General features: G+C 34.4%; 1 protein-coding gene across 8 annotated transcripts in view; it reads left to right on the top strand.

Moving 5' to 3' along the window:
- Positions 1 to 20,139, top strand: part of LMNTD1 (lamin tail domain containing 1) — a 166,712-nt gene that overhangs the window by 98,291 nt on the left and 48,282 nt on the right. For 2 of the 8 annotated variants that reach the window (XM_003265614.2, XM_003265616.3), the window contains exons 1-4: positions 4,068 to 4,286; positions 4,366 to 4,484; positions 7,805 to 8,025; positions 10,789 to 10,969. In XM_003265614.2, the coding sequence (XP_003265662.2) occupies positions 4,396 to 4,484; positions 7,805 to 8,025; positions 10,789 to 10,969 (491 nt within the window). In that variant the 5' untranslated portion in view covers positions 4,068 to 4,286; positions 4,366 to 4,395. Of the gene's footprint in view, positions 1 to 4,067; positions 4,287 to 4,365; positions 4,485 to 7,804; positions 8,026 to 9,978; positions 10,106 to 10,788; positions 10,970 to 20,139 lie in introns of those variants that run through there. The other 6 variants (XM_030804531.1, XM_030804532.1, XM_003265618.4 and 3 more) reach the window with 5 other exon arrangements.

Raw genomic sequence — 20,139 nt, forward strand, 5'->3', positions numbered from 1 at the left:
AGTGTTGTTTTTCAGCAGGATTTTGTGATTGGGAAGCTCCATGAAGATTACTTTGAACAAACTTTCTGAAACTTGAAACTTCCAATACACATCCTCTAGCCTGTCTTTAAATACCCCTAGTAGGAGCTTAATGTGACTCTAACTTCAAGGTAAAATAATAGCATCTGTGTCTGAGGCTATTATTACACGTGGATCTGTGTGAAAGAAATGAATTGACTGAGTACATTTTTGGACTAGCAAAAGGCTTTATAATAGGAATTTATACTATTTTTATGTGGGTGTAAATATGAAATTGAATTCCTACAATTGTATTCCAAACTCTTTGAATCTTAGATAATGGAACATGTCATAGTGTTTAAAATTGTAGTCCTGAACTGATTATTACTCAACTGCATATTACCCATGGCCTGAGAGGGGAAGAAAATTATCTTTGTATATGCTGCCTTCATTCACGCAAGACATTTTATTTGTATTACCAATTTAATAAAATCTCTTGCTGTGCAAATCTTCTCCACACGTGGAGGCAGAGAATTAAATATATAAAGCCAGTTCTTTGTGTTCTTCAACTCTTTAAAAATTGTGTATATGTAATATTTTGTCTGTTTTTTAAATTTAAGAATATGGAATTTTGTGACTTTTAATTTTTTCTTAAGGTAGAAATCTCACAACATGAAACTCAGTTTTCATTACTCTATTTTGACCCATATCTACTCTTATGGGGCTTCAATTCCCCAGCAAAATTCTGGTATTTTCCCAACGCGGATTAAAGGCCCAGATGATTTGAGACCAGACCAGAAAAAGCAGGATAAAGCTGGTTCAGGACTGGACAAGCATTTAGGCAGATACCACAGAAAAAGGAAGATATGGGACAAGAGTAAAGCAGAAACAGCAAGTACAGTGAGGAGGTCTCTCTAACAGATGGATGAGACTAAATCTTGGCTCTGCCATTTACTGGCTGTATAAGCTTGGAAGAGATATTTCATCTCTTGGAACTTCCACTTCCTCATTTGGAAAATGGGGAAATTCCCATCTTCTAGAGCTGTGGTGAAAGAACTGTATAAAGATTATTGCACTGGCACAATGGCTCACACCTGTAATCCCAACACTTTGGGAGGCCGAGGCAGGCAAATCACTTGAGGTCGGGAGTTCAAGACCAGCCCGGCCAACATGGCAAAACCTCGTCTCTACTAAAAATACAAAAATTAGCCAGGCATGGTGGCGCATGCCAGTAGTCCTAGCTACTTGGGAGGCTGATGCAGTAGAATCACTTGAACCTGGGAGACAGAGGTTGCAGTGAGCCAAGATTGCACCATTGCACTCCAGCCTGGATGACAGAGCGACATCCATCTCAAAAAAAAAAAAAAAAAAAAAAAAAAGATTATTGCACCTCATGCAGTGTTTCCGCTTCTTCCTTTCAGTTCCTGCTGACCCTCTCCTTCCTGAGCAGAGACAGCCATGTTGATGGCACCATTAACATTTGAGTCTGTGCATCCCAAACTGAGCCTTCTATTTTAGTCTTTTTGCAAAGGAGAACTTCAGATAATTTACAGCCAAAAATAATCATAATCTATAATTAATCTCCATATAACTATTACTCAGCTTTAAGAATTACAAGTCATGGCCCAACTTTTTCATCTACGTTCTCATCTGCTTCCTACTGTCTGTATTAATTAGAAACAGAGGACGTCATATCATTTTATCTATAAATGGTTTAGTATGTATCACTAAAAGATAAGAACTCTTTTCAAAAAACATAATCATGATACCATATCACACCTAAAATATTTACCAGTTATTCCTTAATATCATTAAGTACTGTGTGCTTAAGTTTCTAATGTCTTATAAATTTCTACAGTTTGCTTGAATTAGGATATGTTATATCCACAAATTACAAAAAGTGTCTTATAAATTTCTTAATTGATTAGCTAACGTGCTCTTCTGATTCGTGTATCACATGTAAAGTAGAGGATTCATCAGATTCAGGTTGATTTTGTTGCTGCTGATGGCATTATTGCTACTGTTATTCTCTGTCCAGTAAGTTATATCAACCACATGAATACTACCAAGTGGTATTGTTATTGGTGATGTAATTTTTTCCAAACTGATAAACAACTCTTGGAAACGTCTGAACAAATCAATATACAATCTTTCCTGAATTTAAACAATAAATAGTTACATCGTAAAGACTTTGGTATATATTAAAACTGCAAAAATATTTTGTATTTATATGACATATAGAGCTAGGCTTTAGGCTCATATAATTCTAATCTTCTTTTTTTTTTTTTTATGATGGAGTCTGGTTCTGTCACCAAAGCTGGAATGCAGTTCCACCATCTCAGCTCACTGCAACTCCACCTCCCCGGTTCAAGTGATTCTCCTGCCTCAGCCTCCAGAGTAGCTGGGATTACAGGCACCTGCCACCATGCCCAGCTAATTTTTGTATTTTTTTAGTAGAGATGGGGTTTCATCGTGTTGGCCAGGCTGGTCTTGAACTCCTGACCTCAAGTGATTCACTCCCTTTGGCCTCCCAAAGTGCTGGGATTACAGGTGGGAACCACTGCACCCAGCCGGATAATTGTAATCTATTTTTCACCTGCATGAATGCCCAGAAAGGCATGTGTCATGTGGGAACATTATTTACTAAGTAGGATTATCTGCCACATTGTGGAAAGTCTAGCATCTCTGGGTTCTGTCTACCAAATGCCACTAATACCCGACCCAAATCTTTATGACTACTATCAACATCCTCTTACGTTTACAAAATGCTCTCTATGGTTCACTTTGTCCCCTGTTGAAAACCACTAAATTAGTTTAAGCAACAACAAAAGAGAAAATTGGTCTTCATTGCATGTATGCAGTAATTTAAGAAAAGGAAATAAGAAAAATGTCTAGTATGGGGAATGAATATTGAAACACTCACAAATTTAAAGCCTTCAAAAGTTTTTCTCAGCTGACATAATTTTATTTCTCCAAAATATGTTGAAAAATATGAGCAGGCTCTCTGATAAAACCAATGAGGTCATAATGACTTTATGCTGATATATGCAGTTCAAGTAGAGAAAAGTTTAACCAGTCTGAAAGCCATCCAGACTGGTACAGGTAGGGAGACTGGGAGAGTGACAAGAAATGACAAGCCCATTTTAAATTCTTTACTAAGCGTAAGTAAAAATGTATAAACCTTCTGATGCTATATTTACATAATTGGCCCATAATGTTCATAAGGAATTGTGCTTCATCTCTGAGAGGGAGGAAATACAGTCAAACGTTTACTTCCCTTTAACTTACCTTATGATGTGTTATACATCTTGACTTTTTCTTTTCGGCTTTTTAAAACAGTTACTTTATTGTCTTTAAAAATCATTTTCAAATCTATATTAGAAGATAGTTTAGTATTATTTCTGAAAGCAGGTATTGTTTATTCATGGTACTTAGCCAGTTTTTAAGAAATAGTAGAATCTTATTAACTATTTTTAATAAACTCACTCATCCAGTAATCATCATGTATATATCTTATTATTGTATATAATCATGTACTTTCATATTTATTCATTTTATTGTCATACTATCATTATCATGAAACATTAAGTGTGAGTGTTTTACACAGAGGAGAAACTGAATTAAATGATTTCTTCTAAATCCTACTGCTGGCATAATTAGGAGAAGAATTTAGGTGTTCTGGCTTTGATTTTATGATTTCTACCAATAGACTTCTTTTTGCATTCAAGTTTTATGGTTTCTACTCTTGCTGCCTAGCTGTTTTCATGTGTTCAAAGTATTTGTCCAGAGAGAGAGAAAGAAAAAAAAAGAAGGAAAGAGTTGTGATTAATTTCCCCAGTATGTACATACTGGCCTTGACTCTTAGAAATACAAAACAAGATATCAGTAATTTTGGTGGCAAAGTCTAGTGGAAGATATAGCTTTCCTAAGAGCAAATTACTTATTTAATGTCTGCAAACTGCAAAGAAGGTATAGCATCAACATAGTAATTGTTCAGAAACTGGAACTTGGTTACTATGGAGACATTACCTCATAGTTCTAAGAGGCAGTGTTGGCCAGATGCAACAATTGTATTCATAAACGTCTCTTTGCCAAGTTACTGCCCTCTCAAGCTGCTTCCAGTGAATGCTACACACCTTCACCATGGTTTGTCCGATATCTATCCTTAGCCAAGATCAGGATTGGCTATGTTGGTACTTATATATCCTCATGAGAATTCTGGTTCTGGTACTAGTTTGGTAAAGAAATTATTAAACCTGGCTGATGCTTGAAGGTAGTTGGATTAACGGGTGAAGTCACTTTGAAAAGAAAAATCTGCCTTGAACCTCAGTGATATTCATCGTCTGATGTCATGATCTGGTTTCCTAGGAAAGAAAAGAGACTTCTTTTCTAGCCAAGATGAAAGATACACAAGACATTCAGGAGGCTTCGGAGGCAATGCAGAGTAAAGTCCATGAGCAGGAAGATAAGAATGAGAAACAAGAACAGTGAGCATGCATAGATGCGACGAAAGCAGAGTTAGAGCTGAGTTACGGAGGAGCAATGATGGCATGCTTGACCTCTTTTGTTTTAATACTCTCATGAACCAGTTAGAACTAGAATACATCCCACAAATTTTCTAGAAATAATGGACTGTAGCATACAACTACTTCCACAACTACTGTTTTATAAGGTTCTAGTCCTTGAGAAGTATAAAAATCCACCTGGACAGATCTCCATAGTGTAAGACCTAGCTGAGATTCCATCCGAAGTTCCCTTTTTTTTTTTTTTTTTTTTTTTTTTTTTTGAGACGGAGTGCGGTGGCGCGATCTCGGCTCACTGCAAGCTCCGCCTCCTGGGCTCACGCCATTCTCCTGCCTCAGCCTTTCCGAGTAGCTGGGACTACAGGCGCCCGCCACCACGCCCGGCTAATTTTTTGTATTTTTAGTAGAGACGGGGTTTCACCGTGGTCTCGATCTCCTGACCTCGTGATCCGCCCGCCTCGGCCTCCCAAAGTGCTGGGATTACAAGCGTGAGCCACCGCGCCCGGCCTCCAAAGTTCCCATGGAATATGTTAAGGCAATTTACAGAAATAGTTTCTTTCTAGAACTATTTTACAGAACTGGGGACAAAAAAAATTACCAGAATATTGGTTTTGGAAATGTCCGTGAGAATGTTCTATAAAATTATGATCCCTATTTTTACATTTAATATAAATCATTCATCAACTAAAGCATTACCACTGGTTTTCCAATGTTTTCTTTAAAATTGGCTTATTGAGTATACATAATTTATGGCTATTGTTACTGTGGACCTAGAAGTCCTATGTTTATTGTTCAGTCCAAGTCCATTTTTAAATATTTGTTCTTAGAGATCCTCTGAGAAATGATTGTTGTCAATATTATCAATGCAGCGTCTCCCAAAGTAACATTGCAATGCTAGATTTGAGCTTTTGTAACTGCCCCTGGTTTAATGTTAATCAATTATGGAGGGAGTGAGATACCAAGAAGGGGCTTAGAAAATTACTTCTGCTTAAGGGAAAGTTAACTAAGCACTGAGAAAAAATCTCTCATCTTCCAAAAGAAGACTCATAGGTAGGCAAGTGGAAGGTTCAGGTGATGGGCTGTATCACACGAGTTTGTTCCTGAAATGTCTCAGCTCTTTCAAAGATGTGTGCAGCCATTAGAAATTTCTTATTCGGCCAGGCATAGTGGCTCATGCCTGTAATTCCAGCAATTTGGGAGGTCAAGGCAAAAGAATCACTTGAGGCCAGGAGTATTAGAGACAGCCCGGGCAACATAGCAACACCACATGTCTACAAAATTTTTTTCAAAATTAGCAGACATGGTGCCATGTGCCTGTAGTCTCAGCTACTTGGGAGGCCGAGGCGGGAGGATCAGGAACCCAGGAGTTGGTGGTTGCAGTAAACTATGATTGTACCACTGTACTCCAGCCTGGATGACAGAGAGAGACCCTGTCTCATAAAAAAAGAAAAGAAAAGAAAAGAAATTTCTTATTCACCTACCAAAATAAGAACACCCTATAGCTCCGGGACAGGTTTCTCTGGTTGCAAAGATTTTGTTAAGGCTTCTTGGGAATCTTTTGTGGAATTAAATTTATTTTAAAGTGCTATTGTTTTACTAGAGGAAAAAAGTTGAGATCTTATAAAATGAACATGCTGAAAAGAATAGCCAGTCTGTTATGAAGCCCAGATATAAGGAATGTTGAAACAAAAAAGCATTTCTCTGCTGTTGTAGTCAATGTCAGGGAGAAGTCCTGTCTTACAATCCTGTCTCATGTTAAACACAGATGAAATATCTGTAATCTGACGTTTTACCTCTAAAGTCTCCTTCCCACTACCTCTATGGTCATACTCAATAGTGTATCTTCATAGGTTAGAGCTTTTCTGACAAATATGAATGCTTGGAGTGTCAGCAGGATGTTAAGTGCACATGCTTATTAAGCACTGGGCTAGTAATCATGACATTTTCAAAGCCAATGCCATTTAATTATTTTAAAAATTTGCCTGAGATGTCTGTGTCTGCTGAGAGGCACATTAAGAGCAGTCTAGTTTTGAATACAAAACTCTCCAGGTATAAGATTTCTGATAAAGAACTTTCACAGTGTAGAACAAAATGATTGTGAATACCTCTTGGTAAACAGAGATATTGAGGGTGACAGCAGCAAGACGGCAGAGTAGGAAACTCCAGGCCCTCATTCTCCTATAAGAACCTGAAAGAACAACAAGGAGAGGTTGGCTAACGTAACTTTATAAGAGCTTTGGGAAATAGATCAAAACAGAGATAATTCATGGAGGCAAAATAATTAGTTCCTGACTTATAGTGGATAGATATGTGGACCCCCAGAAAGGGGATGGTTGAATTGGCCATTTGTCTAATTTTTCAGAGAAATAAAGGGTTTAGATTCGAGGACTTTGTTCACAATTTAAGCACTGAACACGCATGCATACACACATGCACCCACAAAAATTCCTTTGAGGTCACTGGGAAGAGCCTCAATGTGACTCATAAAATGAAATGTCCTAAGTCTTTTCAGGATTCTGTCAATGAATTGTTGTTTAACTTGTAAAATAATTGTACTGAAGCTTATGAACCTTGTTCAAATGATTGTGCACTAGTTAACAAATGTTTTATAGTTATAAAAAAGAAAGGAAATCTTTGTTCATAATAAGATTCACTTATAAAAATAGTATGTGAAAATGATCTTTCTTCTCTCTCTTTTCTGTCATTCCCTCCAATACGTGTACACACACACAAACATGTACAGTTTATTTGAAGGCAGACATTCACTAAACAATCTTAATATAGAAAAGTTAGTTAAGCAGCAACAGGAATTAAAGGAAAAGTGTATAGGAAACAATGATATATTAAACCAGAATTATAATCATGATTTTATGGTAATGGAAAGGGGAAATACGACAAGTGATCAAAGTGGAGGTATAAATGGCTTATGAAGTCTCCACTTAGAGTAAAAAATACATTTAAAAGCCTGGAGGGAGATGGTAAAATGTCTTGTTGGTGGCATTGTAATGATTAGTATTATCTTTTTTCTACTTACACATTTTCAGAACTACAATAGAAATTTGTTAATTTTCAAATATTTTTCAAGCATATAATAAATTGGTAATGAAGTGTTTTATTTAGATTGTTAAAACTAGAAATACAAAATGTTATTGTGCTTGTGTCGGATGCATATTACCTTTGAAAAGCAGAATCCTGGGTAATAATGATAGCCCATGCTTCTTTTATTCACAGCCACTTTTACTTTCTTATTTATTTATTTTATTTATTATAATTTTTGTACACAGAAGAGAAGACAAACTTGGAGTATATTCTTTAGTACATTTTTCCCCAAAGATGATGGGTTCAGTTGCCACAACACTGCCATTGTCATCTTCAAATTCCAGTGGAATGCCTCTTGGTTACTATCTGTCTAGTCCTCAGATTAGTAGAGTAACTATATCAACAACTGGACAATTGACTTCTAAAGCTACTGCAGGTAGCTGTTCCCGAGTGGAAAACAGCTTGGGTAAGCAAAATATGGACCCCATATTTTTAGAGTACTTTTAAAGCATATATTTCAATAGATTGCATATATGACTCTCAGCCAGAATGATGTTTTATTATTAGTCCCCCAAAATGCTAACTTCCTAGCATCTTATGAAAAGTAACTTAACTATGGTCATCACTGATCCTAGAACTGGGGTATTAAATTCAGGCCACATACATGCATGTGCCAAATATATCATTCTTATAATTAAGATATCTTGAGTTATCATGATGGTTCATGAGTTGACTGCAAACATACATTAGAATTGCTAGAGAGTTAAATATTCCAATGTATAGCATTAACTGCCCTTCCTCTGAACACTACCAGAAGGATTAAATACCAGAAAGATTGAGTATTTTGTGCCTTTAGGAGATGTATGGCTTAAGTAACGAATAGACAGATAGATGAGACAAAGAAGTAACATAAAGTAGGTATAAAATAATGGAGAGAAAATGGTAAAACAATAAAGAGAACTTGAAGGAGAGGAAAATGAAAACAAAAGTAAAGTTTTGACTATTATCAACAATGTGCTCAGCAATACCCACACTCTAGGGTGTTTGTTTCTCACCATGTTTAGGGAACTTTGAGGGTATGTTTTCGTGGTTTACTGAAAACACTATCATCCTTTGAAACACAGGATCTACTGTTTTTCTACAATGTTAGGCATCAGGTAGAGAACTTAACATCTCTACATCTCATTTTCCACAAAGGCAAAATAGGGATTAAAATAGAAATGTCACAGGGCTATCCTAAAGATTAAATATTTATGAAAATTACCTAGCACATAATAAATACTCAATAAACATTAGTTGTGAATCTGAACGTACCGGTAATCACCTTCTTTTAAAATAGACGAGACTTGGGGTTTGTGTTTCAATTGCCAATCAACTAACAAGTTTCAAAACTGGTAGCACAAATAGTCCAGTGACTATCTGATGCCTCCATTATCCTTTACCATCCTGTGCCCATTTACAGCCCAGCTGCCCCTCATCTATATTTCATTTTGTTTCTAATATGTTTCATTTTGTTTCTGATATGTTTTTAAAATCTTTGACATGGGTTATATAGGGTTTTTTTTTCTCCTGCCATTATGGTCATATTCCCTATGTTTCATTTTTTGTATGATGAGTATAAAATTTCCCAAGAAACCTCCTAAGTTTACACTGACCTTTAGGATGACCAAAACCCATATACTGAAAATGAAAATACAAATTTTAGGTTTGGGAAGAAAAGATTTTCTATCATTCGTCATTATATCATCATGGCATATGTTCTATATTTGGGTTAAACTTTGGCTCCTTGTAATGGGGCAAAAAAATGAAATACAGTGGCTTCCCCTTATAATATGGGAGCTGAATTGGGATGTAGTCTTCTCCTTCCATTACTGTAGATTCCACTTCTCTAGGTAGATGTATAGGTTCACTGAGATTTGTGGCACTTGGTTCATTGCCATCTTTTGTTCTAGACAAAATAACAACTGGGACCAAAGTTTATGTGTCTTCTTTTCTTTTGGAATACCAAGGACTTCATTTCTTGAGATGACCTGTTAAGAAAGATGCTGTACATTATCCTTCCCCAAAGGAATTTAAGGATTAAGGAAGTACTTGACTGAGAATGAACTAATGTAATTCCAAATGTTTTTTTTTTTTTCTCAACAAAATACTTTTAGGAATCTTCTTTAAGAATGATGATTTTATTCCTTTATATCTTTCACCTCGTTTTGGTTTTGCTAAAGATGTAAGATTTAAACTCTAGATTGTCTTAATCCTTTGAGGATTTTGGACCGAGAGTCACATTAACCAAAACTCTGTACTGTAATAATAACTATCATTTATTGGCAGATAAATATTAAATATTATGCTAGACACCTACATGATCTCCAGCTCTCTTATCTCCTTACACAAGGTAGTGATATCTTTATTTTATGTTCAGGAAAATGGAAACTTGGAAAATTTACATCACTTGGCTTAGTAAATGGCAGAACTGAAATATAATTACAAGTCTGTCTAAATGCAAGACACGTTGCTCTTTCCACTTCATCACGATGCGTCTTTGTAATGTAACTCTCTCTTTGCAGATATATTATTAGATTTGTCCAGAATGGCTCTTTATGTTTAAAATTATGAAACCTATTTTGTATTTGAATCAAAGTAGTGAGAATTTAAAAGAGCAAACTTCTAATAGGACTGTGGAATCTGATTAAGCATTACTTTATCTTTCTAATAAAGTATTTTAATTAAATAGAGGAAGTTTAAGTCTTTACCTGGCAAGAGTACAAACCATTGTAGGAAAGGATTCATATGAGGCGTTAACTTATGGGTTAAGTTAAAGTTTAGCCATTTGGGAATTTTAGCATACATGAAGTAGAATAAGGCTATATTTACATGTAACAAATCTAAATTTGACAGACTCAAATGTTTTCCCTATTTCAAAATTGATGATGCTTCTAGTACAACTAAATAATCAGTTAAATAGTCATTATTCTAATGATATAATTTATTGTTTAAGATAACTGAAATACTCTCTAGGAACTGAAGATGTCACTATAAATATCCACTTACTGATTATTTTATGGACTTTTGTTTAAAGCTTCTAACTATTCTCATTAAGTTTGATAGTGATATTAAAATGTAAAAATATAATTTTGTAGAAGCAGAGAATAAAGATAATGGTTTTAGGTCCTTTTAATGTCATTTTATTTACTTCTCTCCTGGTTACTTCTTTCTTTTGTTTACTTGAAAGATGCCAGCCCCTTCTCGGTTCCAAAGAAACAGGATGAATCACCCATGATTGGGGATGGAGAAGATTATTTCCTTTCTTTGTTTGGTGATTCGAAGAAACTTATAGCACACTCAAACTACACTCAGAAACCTTTAAAATACTTTCCTATGATTCTTGAAGAAGTTGGCCAATTTACCTCCAGGTACATATTTTATTTGAACTACTTAGTATCTTCTGTTGGGGTAGGACCAATAAATCAGCAGAAAACAAAGTTCTAATCTGTAGTTATATGCATTATTTTATCTAAAACACTAATCAGTTCGTTGAAACATAACTGTTTCATCTTCTGAGCAATTAAAATAAATTGATATAATAGTCTAAAGAACCAAACAAGAAATGTGAATTCTTCAAAGATGCCAGAGTAAACAGTGCTGCATAATCTTTACTAATAGGGTCAACTCAATTATTCAGGACACTTTTTTATCGTTGTTGAATTATTTAGATGGATCTAATATACATATTTTCTTCTAGTAGCTCTTGGGTTCAAGACAGAAGGAGAAAGATATATTTTTACTTCATTGATCCATTTTTATGACTGTTAGTATCTATGCAAAAAGAAATTGATCAGGAAGAAAGTTGGTATTGGGACTAAAAAGAGTTATGATCTATTCATTTATATTAATATAACCATGCCTTACTTATTACATGAACAACATACTGAATTTGAAATGCTAGTAATAAGCACATGTTGATAGAAGTCGTTAGATGGCTAAAAGAAATCAGAGTTGAGGGTCAGATATGAAGGAAATTTTCTCTCCCTTTATGCCATGTTTCCTAAAATCAATCACCCATGCCCTATTACAATTTAACAGTGGAGAATACCTAAGCATTTGCTCTACTGTCTAAAAACACCTCATCTGATCCTTCATTCAGTACGTACTATGTTAAAATGATGAGCAGCTTGGAACAAAATAAAATGTTCAAAACTTCTGTTAAAATGCAATCCTATTAAAAATGGTGGTGTAGAAGCAAGCTGTCTTCAATCCCTATCCAGCCACCCCAGAAAACAAAAACAAATATACAGTGCCAAGATTATCATTTTCATCAGCAGTATCTCAGAACTCAAATATGAGGATGAGACAATTCCTGAGGCCACAGAGAAGTGAAAAACACTCATATAATAATCAAGCTCTCCAGAGGTCAAGGACAAAGAGAAGAACCTAAAAGCTGTGAGAGAAAAGAATTTGTCTAGCAACAGACTTCTCAGTGGAAACCATGTAGGTCAGGAGGGAATGAGACAATGTTTTTAATGTGTTAAAAACCCTGCTATCCAAGAATAGTGTATCCAGCCAAGCTGTCTTTCAAATATGAAGAGATAAAATCTTTCCCAAACAAAAGCTAAGAGAATTCACCACCACGAGACCTATCTTATAAGAAATGCTAAAGAGAGTTCTTCAATCTGAAAGAAAAAAATGTTCAAAAAGAAAACACTTGAAAGTATAAAACCTCTGGTAAAATTAAGTACATGGAAAAACCCAGAATTGTAATTGTGGTATACAATCCACTCATTACTCTAGCGTGAATCCCTAAAGACAAATCTATCAAAAACAGTAATATCTATAGCAATCTGCTAAGAGATAGGCAGTATAAAAATATGTAAATTGAGAAAACTAACAGTCAAAATATGGAAGGATGGAGTTCCAGTCTAGAGATTTTTTCTTTGTTTCTATTCTTTCTTTTTTCTATTCTTTCCTTTGTGATTTAAGATAAGTATTCATCTCTTTAAAATAACTTGTTATAGCTGTAAGATGTTTTTTGTAAGCCTCATGTAACCACAATGCAAAAACCTATAATAGATTCACAAAAAATAAAACGCAATGAATTAAAATATACTACCAAAGAAAATTACTTAACAACGAAAGAATATAGTAATAAAGGACAAAAGGAGGAGACAAATTATAAAACAACCCAAAAACAAGAAATACATTCTTATCAATAATAATACTTCATGTAAATGGACTTGCTTCTCAATTTAAAGGTATAGAGTGGCTTAGGGATAAGGAAACAAAATCCAGCTATATGCTGCCTAGAAGAAACCCACTTCACCTACAAAGGCACACAGACTGAAAGTGAAGGGATGGAAAAACTATTCCATTCAACTGGAAACCAAAAAAGAGTAGGAGTAGCTATACTTATATCAGATAAAATAGACCACAAATCAATGACTATAAAAAGAGACAAAGAAGGTCACTATATAATGATAAAGGGGTCAATTCAGCAAGAAGATATAATAATTATAAATATCTGTACATCCAATACCAAAGCTCCCAAGTATATAAAGCAAACATGAATAGATTTAAACACAGATATAGACTGCAGTACAGTAGTAGGGCACTTTAACATCCAGTTCTCAGTAATGGACAGATGAACCAGACAAAGAAATCACAAAGAAACATCAGAGTTAAATTGCACATTAGATCAACTAGGCTTGACATGTGCAGAACATTTCACCCAATTGCCGCAGAATATACATTCTTTTCATTAGCACGTGGAACTTCCCTGAGTATGCTCTCTTAAGCCACAAAACAAATATCAAAAAGCAAAAATTATGTCAAGTACTTTTGTGACCACATTGGAATAAAACCAGAAATCAATGAGAGGAACCTAGGAAAATACACAAACACATGGAAATTAAGAAACACACTTCTGAGCAACCAATGGATCAGTGAGGAAACAGAGAAGAAAATTTAAAAATGTCTTGAAACAAATGGAAATGGAAACACAACATACAAAAATCTCTGGGATACAAAAAAAAAAGCCGTATTAATAGGGAAGTTTATGACAATAAATACCTATATCAAAAAAGTAGAAAAGCTTCAAGTAAACAATCTAACAATACATCTCAAGGAACTAGGAAAGCAAGAAAAAAAACAAACTGAAACTTAGTAGAAGAAAAGAAACAATAAAGATCAGAGAAAAATAAATGAAATTGAGACAAAAAATATAGATCAACAAATAAAAAGTTGGTTTTTTTTCCATGATGCTGGATTATATCAAATACTTTTTATGCATCTAGTGAGATGATCATATGGTTTTTCTTTTTTAATGTTAAACATCCCTGCACTTTACAATAAACATTTGGTCATAATGTTTATGATTTACTATACTGTTTGAATTCCATTCGTTAAAATATTGCTTCAAACTTTTGCATCAATGTTTGTAAAGATTATTGGTCTGTAGTTTTCTGTTCCTGTAGTGTCCTTGTCTGTTTTGGTATCAGGGTAATTCCACTCTTTATGGAATGAGATGGGATATAGTCTCTCCTTTATCCTTTTCTAGAAGAGATTGTGTAGAAATAATTTTTTTTCAGAAATGTCTTATAGAACTTATTGGTGAAGCCATCTGGGTCTGGAATTTCTTTGTGGTAAAGTTTTAAAACTATAAATTGTTTTTAAATAGATATTAGGCTATTCTAATTATTTCTTCTTGAATAAGCTTGGGTAGTTTGTGTCTTTCAAGAAATGTGTCCATTTTTATCTAAGTTGTCAAATTTTTTTGCATAATGTCATTTATAATATTCTCTTATCCTTTTAAGAACTGTAGAATCCTTATTGGTATCACCTTTCTCATTTCTCATATGGTCATCTGTATCTTCTCTTTTTCCTGATCATATCACTAGAGATTTAGTTTTATTGAGCTCCTCAAAGAATATGTGTTTGGTTATATTGGTTTCCCCTATTTTTTGTTTTTTATTTAATTGATTTTCATTTTGGGCTCCATTCCCTTTCTTCTGTCTACTTTGGGCTTTATTTGCTTTTTTTACTCCCCTAATTTTTTAAGGTGAAATTTGAGGTCATTGATTTGATACCTTCTTCTCTTTTGATACTACAGGTATTTGGTGTTATAAATTTTCCTCTAAGTACATCTTAGTGGCCTCCCACAAATTTTAATGTGTTGTATTTTTATTTTCATTCAGTTTAAAATACTTTCTAATTTTCATTTTCTTTTTGATCCTTGGGTGATTGAAAAGTGTGTTATTTAGTTTCAAAGTGTTTTACAGATTTTTCAGTTCCAGTGATTTTCCAGATATCTTCTTGTTATTGATTTCTAATTAAATTCCACTGTGGTCAAAGAACATACTTTGTATGACTTGAATCCTTTTATATTTACTGAGACTTCTTTTATAGCCAGGATATTAATTATTCTGGTAAATGTTCTAGATGCATTTGAAAAGAATATGTATTATTCTGTTGTCTAGTAGAGTATTTCATGTCAACCATTTCATGTTGGTTGATAGTGTTGTCTACTGTCTTTTTGATGATTTTTTTTGTCTACTTGTTGTGTCAATTATTGGGAGAGCGGTATTTTGGTATCTACCAAAATTGTGGATTTGTTGATTTCTTCCTTGCAATTCAATCACTTTTGTTTCATGTTTTCTAAAGCTTTGTTATTAGATGTAGAAACAGAAACATTTAGGAATGTTACATCCTTCTGATGAATTGATTCTTGTATCATTATGAAATGACTTTCTTTATCCTGGCAATATTCTTTGTTCTGAAATATATTTTGTCTGATATTAATATAGCCACAGGAGCTTTCTTTTTACTGGTGTTAGCATGGTATATATTTTTCCATACTTTAACTTTTGAACTATTTATGTCTATATTTAGAATGCATGTTTTGTAGGTAGCATATAGTTGAGACTTGCTCTTTTAGCCAGTCTGAAAAATCTCTGTCTTTTCATTGGGGCATTTAAACTATTTACATTTAAGGTTATCATTAATATGATTAGGTTAAGTCTACCATCTTGTTATTTGTTTTCTCTTTGTCCCAGTTTTTCTCCTTTCTTCAATATTTTCAAGATCTTGCTCTACTACCTTTTGTCTAAATTGTTTCTAATAAATTTTCTGTCATTCTTATATTTACTCCTCTGCACAAATATTCTGCTTTTAAGATGTTCTCATTATCATTGTTTTTGGGAGATTTGATTATGATGTCCTGGTATAAATTTCTTCAAATTTCCTATGCTTGGGGTTGTTACACTTTTTTGATTAGCATATTTATAGATTTTGAATAGTAAAAATTTGGAAAAATTTTTACCATTATTTCTTCAAATATTTTTTGTCCCCGCTTCCTCTCTCCTTTTAAGGGACTCCAATTTCACATATATTAGGCCACTTGAAGTTGTACCATAGTTTACTAATGCTCTGTTATTTTTTATCTTTTTATGTACTTTTTCCTCTGATTGTTTCTTTTTGGATGGTGTATATTATTATGTCTTCATGTTCACTGATCTTTTCACCTGCAATGACTACTATTATGTTAATCCCATCCAGTGTATTTTTAAATCTCAGTCATGTCTCTACATTTTGAGCATACAAATACAGTTATAAGGATTTTTCCTTTTCTACTGTTTCTAACATCCGTGTCAGTTCTACATCATTTTGATTGATTTTTCTCCTTGTTATGGGCTGTATTTTTCAATTTATTTGCATGCCTGGTAATTTTTTATTGTATGCCAGAAATTGTGGATTTTACCTTGTTTGGGGGCTAGAATATTTTTGTATTTCTATGAATTTTCATTTATTGAGTTTCGTTCTGGGACCCACTTAAGTTACTTGGAAATAGTTTGAGGTTTTAAGGACTAGCCTTTACAGTTTGTTAGGTGGAAACAAAGCAATGTCTTCACTTTGTTATTAATTATTCTCCACTACTGAGGCAAAAGTCTCCTTAGTACTCTACGCAAGGCCCCATTAATTATGAGGTTTTTCAGTCTGGCTGGTGGGAACTTCCTTACCCTGTGAGAGCTTCAAGTACTGTTCCTTCTAATCTTTTCAAAATAGTCTTTTTCTACAGTCTTGGGGCATTTACTCAAATACATGTGCTGATCAATCTTCTGCTAAATACTCAAAAGGGACCATCTGAAAATCGCCAGCACTCTTTTTGCAGCTTCCCGTGTCTGATACTCTGCTTGTGACCTCCAGCCACCTTGGTCTCCCTAGACTCTCAGCTCCATCTCCTCAAGTCAGAGAGGATGCACCCTCCATGAGGCAGCCTGGAAATTTTCTCGAGAAATAATCTGGGGAAATTTTAAGTCTCACTGCATTTCTCTTCTTTCTCTCAAGTATCACCATTCTTTGTTGACCAGTATCAAATATCTTCAAAAATATTGTTTCATATATTTTTCCAGATTTTTAGTTGTTTCAGATGGAAGGCTAAAGTCACTTCTTGTAACTTCATCTAGTCTGGAAACAGAAGCTGATTCTCAATTTGGTTGTTTTCAATCAAAGCTGTTGTTTCTTTCCTACTACCACCTACTATCTCTAGGGATTTGTTTAATATCTACCAGCAGAAATAAAAAAAAGGAGTTGTAGGCAAACAGGAAACAAAGTAGAGACATTATTAGGATTTTCACTAGTTACACATGCTCCCTGTGCCTGTATCCAAGATCTTACCTTGGCTTCAAGTTTAGTTCTAGGTGTCTCAGGTGTGATCAAACTATATTAAGAAGGCTAACTTCTCATTCATCCTCCATCTCAACCCCCAAGAAATTCTTCATCCTACAAGTCTAGAGTCAAAATGATAGTAAGCTCTGGATTCAGATGGGCCTCACTGAGATCGTGATAAACACACGAATGGTTCTGGTTTAAAACAATTTTGAGGCTGCAAATATCTTCATCTTCTTGAAGGATTCTTATTCAGACTAAAACCCATTTATTCTTCCCTTGGATGATTTAGAACCTTGTAGTAGTGATGTACAAATTTACATCTCCATGACATTAAGGATCTACCATCAAAACTTTTAGGCGTGAGGGCTGTTATAGTACCAATGAACGGAATTATGTTCCCTGAGTCTTTCTTTGTCCTTTAAAAATTTAAGGACTCTTAAATGCTGTACCCTCTCATCAGCCCATATGCCCCCAACTATAAACATCTATATAGGAAATGTTAGGTATATACAGGTTGGAAGAACTGGAACTTCAAAGATAATTTTAGCAAACTGCAGAATATCAGAAACCTAAAAGCAGACAAATAGCATGGAGCTATCAAGGAGAGCCCAACCAACAGATAAATTAGTGCTTAAATAATGGAAAGTAATTTTGTTTAAAAAGTGACATAGCCATGTTTCTACTCAATCTCTTTACAAACACAGACTGTGCAAAGGCTACTGATGGTGATTGCAACATCACTCTCCACTCTCAGCCAATCACGAATTATAAGTAGAGGTCTCAGGTCACTTTCCTATTAAAGATAAATGGGAAGGCTGGCAGGGAAGAGAAAAAGATGACTACTAAAGGCTGTGTGACAGCAGATTAACAGCCTGCCTCTGAATTTCCATGCATTGATCTGATATCAAAAAGAAGGCAAATAAAGTGCTCTGATATGGACAATGTTTTTTCCTCCAGACAGGAACATTTATTCTATGTATATGCATAAAATAAAAATTTAAGGTTAATGAATAAGCACTTTGCTTGTATAATGAAGGATTTTTGAAAAGCAACTGTAAATATCCAGCTATATGTATAATAACAAAGGAATAGCTGAGCTATTCCAGGGTCTTATCTGTTTAAAAACAAAAGTCAAATTAGTGCTCATCTTCCCAGGCAGAAAAAGCAAGTCTGAAAAACAAAAGAATGTTCTGTCAAAAAATAAAAACATCCTGTAGAGAATTTAGTAACAGTAAGATGAGGATGACACAAAGGAGTTCCAGGGATGTCAAAGAGTAAAATGTTACATCCAAAATTTGGTAAGAACCATAATGATAGTGCAAAAGAAAAAGAAGAAAAGAAATTATGACATAAATTGTTCAAAAGTGAGCCTCTATAAAAAAAGGCATTCTCATACAATGCAGATGAGACCACTATTTTGAAGGGAATTTGATAATGTATATCAAGAGATTTCATAGAAGATTACACCCATTATTTTCATAATTCCTCTTCTGAGAGACAAAATCCAGAGTGATAGCCTGACATTTAGAGCCACTTTTCTCCTCAAAACAGCTGCTAATTTTGAAAGCCGCAACTAAGAGACTGAGAAGTTAGAAGTTCTTCTCAAGATTCATATGACTGGGTGAATAAAAGTTGGCATTTAGGGCCTATAAAAAAACGGAGGGTCACTTGAGGCTTTCAGCTGGAACTTCAAGGAAAGACGGAAGAGTAAGGCTATATGCAAAACAGACCAGTACAGTGTCCAATTATTTCACATTTAATCTAAAGTGATTTGTTCCCAACTCAGATGCCTACCAGAAGCAAAAGTAAATCTTAAGTGAAAAAATATTATACAGAACCTTAAATTATCTCTGCAGTTTTTTCTCTGTAATACTAGGCACCAAGCAAAAACAAACAAACAAAAAATATATGAAAGATAAGAGTTGACCAAACACCAAGATTAAAAGTGGACACCAGAAACAGGCCTAGACAGTCCAGACATTGTAGTCATCTGACCAGGATTTCAAACTAACAATGACTAAAATATTCAAGTAATTAAATGACAAGATAAAAATTTTAAAATAAACCTGGGAGCTAAAAATCATAAACAAGTTCTAGAACTAAAAAAAAATCTAATAACGGAAATTATTATTTCAGTAGGTGGGTTTAACATTACATTTGATATAGCAGAAGAGAGAATTACTGAACTGGAATATTCTCAGAAGTAAATATCTAGACTGAATCACAGATAGCAAGGTTATAAATAAGCATAAGAGACAAATAAGGCAAGATTTTGTTTTAATCTACTTCTAATTAAAGTCACTGAAGGAGAAGAAAGATTGAGGTAGAATGGTATTGATCGAAATACAGAAGAGAATTTTCCCAGACTAATGAAAGACATCAAGCCAAATATTCAAGAAGTACTACCAACGTCCAGCAGGCTAAAAGACAGAAAACAAGTCAGCAAACAAACCAGATACATTCTTTAAAAAAAAAAACAAACTTTTTAAAACAGAAGACACAAAAAAAGTCTTAAAGTCAGCCAGAGAAAAAAGACATTTACCTTCAAAGAAATAACAAAAATAGTGGCTGGCAGTTGGTTTATCAACAGAAAAATAGAATAACGAGAAACACTAGACTAAATATCCAATGAAAACATTGGGACTGAAACTGTAGGCCAACAGGGCAACATTTCTGACAAACTGACTCTAAAAATCACAAGAAATATATATTAGTGTCCTATTGCTGCCATAACAAATTACCACCAACTTAGTGACTTAAAATAACATGAATAGCACCCACTTATTAACACATAGTTCCCTAGGCCATAAATCTGGGTTGTCTCAGCTGATTTCTTAGAGTTTTACAAGGTCAAAATTAAGATGTCAAATGGCTCTTATCTGGACACTGAAATAAATCTGCTTCCAAGCTCTTTGAGGTTGTT

This window comes from Nomascus leucogenys, chromosome 23 (genome assembly GCF_006542625.1).
Source record: "Nomascus leucogenys isolate Asia chromosome 23, Asia_NLE_v1, whole genome shotgun sequence".
NCBI classification, from domain to species: Eukaryota; Metazoa; Chordata; class Mammalia; order Primates; family Hylobatidae; genus Nomascus; species Nomascus leucogenys.